This window comes from Rattus rattus, chromosome 8 (assembly GCF_011064425.1).
Source record: "Rattus rattus isolate New Zealand chromosome 8, Rrattus_CSIRO_v1, whole genome shotgun sequence".
NCBI classification, from domain to species: domain Eukaryota; kingdom Metazoa; phylum Chordata; class Mammalia; order Rodentia; family Muridae; genus Rattus; species Rattus rattus.
Genome location: NC_046161.1, coordinates 45,583,781 through 45,590,509, shown reverse-complemented (window position 1 = coordinate 45,590,509; position 6,729 = coordinate 45,583,781). Strand labels below are relative to the sequence as shown.

At 52.0% G+C, this 6,729-nt stretch overlaps 1 protein-coding gene across 1 annotated transcript; it reads left to right on the top strand.

Moving 5' to 3' along the window:
• Positions 1-2,091: 2,091 nt before the first annotated feature.
• On the top strand, positions 2,092-6,537 carry LOC116908168. The gene is made up of 5 exons (XM_032911466.1): positions 2,092-2,650; positions 3,615-3,944; positions 4,172-4,329; positions 5,687-5,827; positions 6,412-6,537. Exons 1-5 carry the CDS (start codon positions 2,203-2,205, stop codon positions 6,535-6,537), a joined length of 1,203 nt encoding a protein of 400 aa, XP_032767357.1. The 5' UTR covers positions 2,092-2,202.
• Positions 6,538-6,729: the final 192 nt, after the last annotated feature.

Below are 6,729 nucleotides of genomic sequence, written 5' to 3'. Positions count from 1 at the left end.
GTTGTACCCCTAAAACACCTGCAGAGGCAGAAGTGGAGGGGGTTGCAAAGCAGGTGGGAAACCCTGGGAATGGGAGGGGTCTCCTGGTCAATGGCCCCACACAAAAGAAGAGGGGAGCTCAGAAATAAGGAGGATGAGGAAGGAAGTCATCGCAAAGGACAGCTTTGCAAACCATGTGACACTTCTTGAAAGTAAAAACCTGGCAGACAAATGTGAACAGTCAGGTTTGGAAAACGTTGGGTTTGCCTTGAAAAGATATCCCTTAAAAGCATAGTGAGTTCTGAATATCTGCAGCCCCATCTCACTCAATACACACAAACCTTTCCCCAAAGGGTCTTTACCCAGCCTGCAGGCTGAAGATATTACAATGGTGAAGCCCAGTGGTCAACTCAACTCAACTCAAAAAAAAAAAAAAAAAGCCTCTATCCTGGGGAGCACCATCCCCACTATCTGGGGAGCACCATCCCCACTATCTGGGGAGCACCATCCCCACTATCTGGGGAGCACCATCCCCACTATCTGGGGAGCACCATCCCCACTATCTGGGGAGCACCATCCCCACTATCTGGGGAGCACCATCCCCACTATCTGGGGAGCACCATCCCCACTATCTGGGGAGCACCATCCTTGTGAGGTTGGGGTGAAGTTCTTGCTAACTTCTTCCTGTCACCAGCCAAAATTCCTAGCCTTCCCCGTCACCTCAGGAGAGGCCCAGCAGGCAGCCTTTGCTTTCCTGCAGCCTCAGCAGGTCCTCAAGAAGGTGCTGACGACATCATTGTGAATCCTGTCACCAAGTTGATGGTCCCTGGACCCGACTGTATGATGATACTCCCAACAAGTGGCCACATAGGACCCGTACCCCCTGGCTACTTCGTCCACCCTGACACTGGGCACGTGCTGCCTGAGGCTGGACACCTAGGATATGACCTGCTGAGCTCAGCGCTGATACCCATTACTGACACTAATGCTGGTAAGACTCTGGCCCACTAACCAGCCCCAACTTTATTTTGGACTTCAGAGATAGGGCAGTGCTCCCTGGGGACCTCAAGAATGAGTGCACAGACAGTACAGCTCTGTCCTTAGGGGTATTGTTGATCAGCAAACTAGTAAACACCTCCTCCTCACCTCACCTCCTACTCCCATGCATTTGGGTGGTGCATGTCTTTACTCCAGCAACTGGGAGGCAGAAGCAGGTGGATCTCTTGTAATTTGAGGCCAGCCTGGTCTAGATAGTGAGTTCATAGATAGTGAGTTCAATGCCAGAGAGGCTTCACAGAAAGACTCTGTCAAAAACAAAGAGGAGGAAGAGGAAGAGGAGAAAGAGAAAGAGGAGAGAGGAGGACAAGAAAGAGGAGAAAGAAGAAGAGGAGGAGGAAGAGAGGAGAGAGAGAGAGAGAGAGAGAGAGAGAGAGAGAGAGAGCTGTTCAATGAGTGAGGGTAGGTTCTACAGCAATTCTCTTCCATGATCTATAAAACAGGGAGAGGGCACAGAGGGCAGCAGATGGGGGGTTGCTAACGCCTCCCTGTCTCCCAATCCAGGTGATGTCCGAACATCAGAGGTCACCGTTCTCCCCTACGTGCCCTACCCAACGAGTCCTGTCACAGGTTGCCCTCCAGACACTCACCTGCCCATCCTACAGCCAAGAAGAACATCACAGCTGGGGGCTCTCATGTCTGACCCCATCACAGGCATGGAGGTGCCTGTGCTTGCTGTGACTCTGCATCCCCAAACCAGGCAGTGGCTCACTCTCGGAGGGACATACTGCAACCCTCTCACCAAGACGATGGCCCCTTTGGAGTTGGGGGGCCCCATGAAGGACCCAGTCACAGAAGGCATCGTGCCAATCCTAGGCGTTGGGCTGGATGAACACACAGGTCTCCTGGAAACTGTCAGCACCTTCTACCCTGTTGCCCCTGCCTGGCTTAGCTGCCCAACTTCTCCCAGCCTCCCATCTTCTTCATGCTCTGGCCAAGCTAGAAACGATACCCCGTTCTCTCTTTCCACTCCGCCTCTGCTCCCAACCTTCCCTCTTCTTCGAAGTTTCCCTCTCCTCCTTTCCACCTCTATCACTGTTCCCCCAAGGTCATTTTACAGTAGAGGTAAACCCAAGAGGGCAGGCAGCTCCTGCTGTCAGTGCCACGGCCTCTCGTTTTTCTTGTCCTCGGTGATGCAGTGGCCCTGCCCTGCCTTCCTTCTTCCGGATGCCTTGCATGTTCTTACCACCTCGGGTCTCTTTTCCACCTAACCCTCCAGGTGTCTTGCTTCCAGGTCAGGTGTTTGCAGTAGGAGGGCTTCGAGATGCTACAGGGAGCCTCTTGGTGCCTGGTGACAGCTTTGTGGAGCCGCTGAGTGGGAAGACAGTCCGGCTCCTGGGAGCTTCTCGACAGGCAGGCCAGACAGCAGCCCATGCAGGGGGGGCCCAGGCCCTGCTGGATGCCAATGTCTTGGTGGCCCAGAGGCAAGTGATCAGGATGCTCCAGCAGTGTCGGGAGACTTCAGGATCCAGGGCACAAGAACCGCTGGAGTCTGCCATAAAGGGCATGAGGCAAGCGCTAGCCTTGAGTCTGCACCACATCCTCCACCAGGCTGGGAGGCTGGAGAGACAGTTGGCGGCAGCGCGTGACATTGAAGCCAGCGGTGGCCAGATAGGTATGTGTTGCTTTGGGCCCTGAAATCCCGACCCCAGAATGGCTCCATGTTTTAGTTCCTCGCGCCTAAGCTCCACTGGCCTTGCACATGTGTGGCCAAAATAAGAGACGAGCAGTCTTGTTATCTCATAAGGTTCCTAGGTACATAGCCAGCAAGTCGTCCTTCTTATATGGGATCCTGACGGTCAGGGAGTTGAGTAGCTTGTGCAAGGCTCCTCCAGATACTTGGCAACAGGGTCAGGCCCAAGGCTGGAATCCCCTAAGTCCTCCACCCCTTTCAGGCTACTATTCCTGCAACAGTCTTCTCCTCCCATCTATAAACTGAGGAAAAGAGACGCCCTAGTGTTCCACCTCTTCCCTATGACCCTAATGTGAGGGACTGGGGGGAGACAGGAAGAGGAAGTAAGAATGGCATCGTCCTGGAGTTTATTTCACATCTCACTCTTTCTAGAAGCTTCCATCTGCCCATGGTGTGACATATGCACACACACACACACACACACACACACACACACACACACACACACACAAAAGACCCAGGATTTGGGGTTAGAATTGACCGGACTTTGAATACCTACCCTTTAACTCGTTGACCTTGTTTTACATCTTTAAGATGAGGGATAAAATTACAGTACATCATAGACTTCGGTAAAGGGCCAAATAAAATATAATTTATATGGAGTTCTTAGCTCAAATTCTGACATGTTGTGATTAGGCACTCAGGAATACGAGTTTCTGTCTCATTCCATCCCTCTTCTCAGTGTGGCTTGGAGCCTTTCTGATACCAATCAGGCCAGGTTAACCTCACATCTTCCCTTCTGAATTCAATATGCCTCCTGGGGCCCAAAGGAAACATAGGCCATGTTTACACAGCAGCCTCTCTGGTCAGGGACTTGGAGCACTTGGAGCCTGGGAAAAACTCAGGTGGTCTTGCCTAACCCCAACCCTTCTTCTCTCAATATCAGGAATGATGTGCTACCCTGGGACAGAGCTCTGGGTCCCAGCTCTGTATGGAATGGAGATCCCAGACCCTGAAGGCTCTGGGCTCATGGTGCCCATCCTGGGCATGCATCGAGATGGGGATTCTGGTGCTACCACACCCCTGGCCGGCACAATGGAGGAAGCTTCTGGTAAAGGTGAAAGGCAACATGGATCCCCTAAAGCTCCAGGGGATCGGGAATGTGGCTTAGTCCCTGGTGGAGAGCGCCTTGCAAAGCTCAGGAGAGGTGGCCCTGATCCACTGACACAAGCCAAGGGAGGGGGCATTCTGATGATTCTGCTAGAACAGACCCAAAGTAAGATGGTAGGGGTCTCAAAATGACAAACCTACCGATCATGGATTTCCGGGAAAGATCTGGGTCCTTTCAAAGGTAAGCACAATGGAAGCCAACCACACACTCCAGCTCAGAGCTCGGAACAGGATTAAAGGGAGGTCCTGGGGCTTCTTCCCGTGACTACGCGTCCTTCTTTCCTTCCCCCATATCTGGTCACTAAAGCTAGCAGTGGCTTTGGGATCCTACAGGTCTTGTCCCAATCTCCATTGGGGCTCAAGCCATAGATCCCTTAACTGGGGAGCATGGCCCTGTCATCGGCGTTCAAATGGACCCCTCTGCTAGAGTGGTGGTGCCTGTGGTGCAGGTGCTGGAAGCCTTGCCGCGTGGAGCGGGAGACCCGGAGCTGGTATGTACAAGGGGCCTCTTCTATGCCTTCCCTCACTCAGCAATTACCTGTTGAGAGCCTCCCGGGTTCCAGGCGCTGTGGGCGGGGTGGAAATACAAGGCAAGTATGCTTCTTTCCCTGGGGAGGTGTTTTAGACCCTGACTACAGGTGATGAGGATGTTAAATGAGCTCAGACAATGGGCACTGGAATAAGACAGAGGGGAGTTCAAGGAAGATTTATACAAAGAGAGAATGCTTGGGCTGAAACTTTCAGGGAGGGGGGTTGGGGATTTAGCTCAGTGGTAGAGCGCTTGCCTAGCAAGCACAAGGCCCTGGGTTCATTCCTCAGCTCCGGGGGACTTTCAGGGAAGCATGGAGTGGCCACTCCAGCCACTCGGCCTCAGGACAGCAGGACAAACAGAGAGAACGGATTTGAGGCCAGAAGTGTCCCAGAAGGAGGATGGAGAAAGCAGAGAGGCCAGTGGGGATTGCAGGAAGTGAATTTCAAGCAACCTGTGCTTGGAGGCTAAGAAGTGGGCAGAGAAAGCCACATGGACCCAATAAAGAGTTCTAAGTACATAGGCAATGTCCTAGGGTAATTATCTTTTAAACTGTCAAATTTGAAAAATGAGGACTAGCATAAAGTTATGGGTAAACCCACTACATTTTTTAAATTATATAAATGAAGAAGCAAAGGACCCTTAGCCCCCACACCCTCTGTACCCACTGTCAAGGCCCTGCAGACACCACTTGCCTCTCTTCCATTCTCGCCCACCGAATGCAGCCACTGTTAACAGGTTGTCACACCTCCTTCCAGACATTTTTATGCCTATATATAATCAGCGTTCTAGAAATTTCCCACTGGCACCTGTGCAAAGCATGGATGGAATGGGGCCAGCCTAGAGCAGGAAGCCCCGTCAGGAGGTTGCTACAGTAATTCAGCTCTTGGAAGATTTCCATCAAAATAAAAGTAACTTAGTATCTTACCATACATTTTAAGCGCAGTTACAGTTTCAGACACAAAGATGGATAGTGTTGAAAGCTTTTGTGATAGGAGCCAGGAAAATTAAATTTGAGTCCAAACACCATTATTTCACAGATTCGTGTGAGGGAGCCAGATTAGGGGCTGAGGTGGTAGCTAATGCTCTCTGTCCTTACCTTCTTCCCCTTGCTTTCCCGGGAGAAACATCGGGGCAGAGGCACAGAGACTAGAGGCTAGATGGAGAGAGAGACTGGGGAGCTGGTGAGAAGTGTGGAGTTGTTTTCCCATCTCCAACCAAGTCAGGCTGCTCAGGGCATGCTGAGGAGCCTTGGGGGTCTACAGCCAAGCCATGGGGCCTGTAGGTGTTTAGAAAAGCCTGAACAGTGGACATTGCAGCAGAACCTCTTGGAGCGGGAGCTGAGGGCCCGTCAGCAATACTGGCAGCTCCAGGAGCAGGAGGAACAGCGCCTGGCACAACACTTGTGGCACCTGAGCCAGGAGCTCCGCTTCCGCCTAGGCCATGAAGTCAGGCTGGAGGTAAGGCCTACAGTGCCACCCTGCCATCCCCACTCCTTCAGAAACCAGACAAGTCCTCTTAATGTCCAGAGCCCTTGTTTCTCTACTGATCACAAGAACAGAATCTGTCTCAGGGCAGAAACGGTCTCTACCTTAGTTATTTTTCTATTGCTGTGACAAAACACCATGACCAAGGTGACTTATAAAAGAAAATGCTTATTTGGGCTTGTGGTTTCAGAGAGTTAGAGTCCACAATGGCAGAGTGAAGGCACGGTGGAAGGAACAGAAAGAAAGCACACTGGGAATGACATGAGTCTTGAAACCTCAAAGCCCCATGACACACCTCTTCCAACAAGGCCACACCCCCTAATCCTTCCCAAACAGTTCTGCCAAATGGGGACCAAATATTTCAATATATGAGCCTATGGGGTTTAATCTCATTCAAACCGCCATAGTCCCCAAGCTCACCAGGCTCTAGATCTCAGTCAACCCCAAGTCCCTCAGCTGTATGAAGATAGAGGGGAGGCTGGCATCATGAGGTAGCCTAGCTTAGAGCCCTGCCTTCTCTCCATGACTCAGCCCTTTGTGCTTTCTGTCCAATGTAGCTGAGGGCTGCTGAGGAGGCTTGTGCGGCCCTAGAGGCCTGCTGCCTGCAGGAGACAGAACGGCGAGCTAGAGTCCTGAGCATGCTCAGCAGCGCAGAATGGTGCTTGCTTTCTCAAGGTGAGTAACCGGTCCTATGAGTGGTGCCTTTATCCACCACTGCCAGGGAGCACAAGGAGCCCCTCCACCACCCGAATGTGCTCATCTCTCCCAGATCCCCACTAGGCCTTGGCTCACACCTGAGGGGTCTACTGGCTCAAATAAAACTGTTGTCTTTTCTTCTCTCCTCCTATGCTGGTAGCTGTTGCTATGTGACCTCT

Coding starts and splice junctions, on each gene's coding strand:
- LOC116908168 (XM_032911466.1), top strand. CDS start 2,203: ATGCCTTGCATGTTCTTACCACCTCGGGTCTCTTTTCCACCTAACCCT. Junction 2,651..3,614: donor AGCCAGCGGTGGCCAGATAG/GTATGTGTTGCT, acceptor TCTCAATATCAG/GAATGATGTGCTACCCTGGG. Junction 4,330..5,686: donor GAGCGGGAGACCCGGAGCTG/GTATGTACAAGG, acceptor TGGACATTGCAG/CAGAACCTCTTGGAGCGGGA.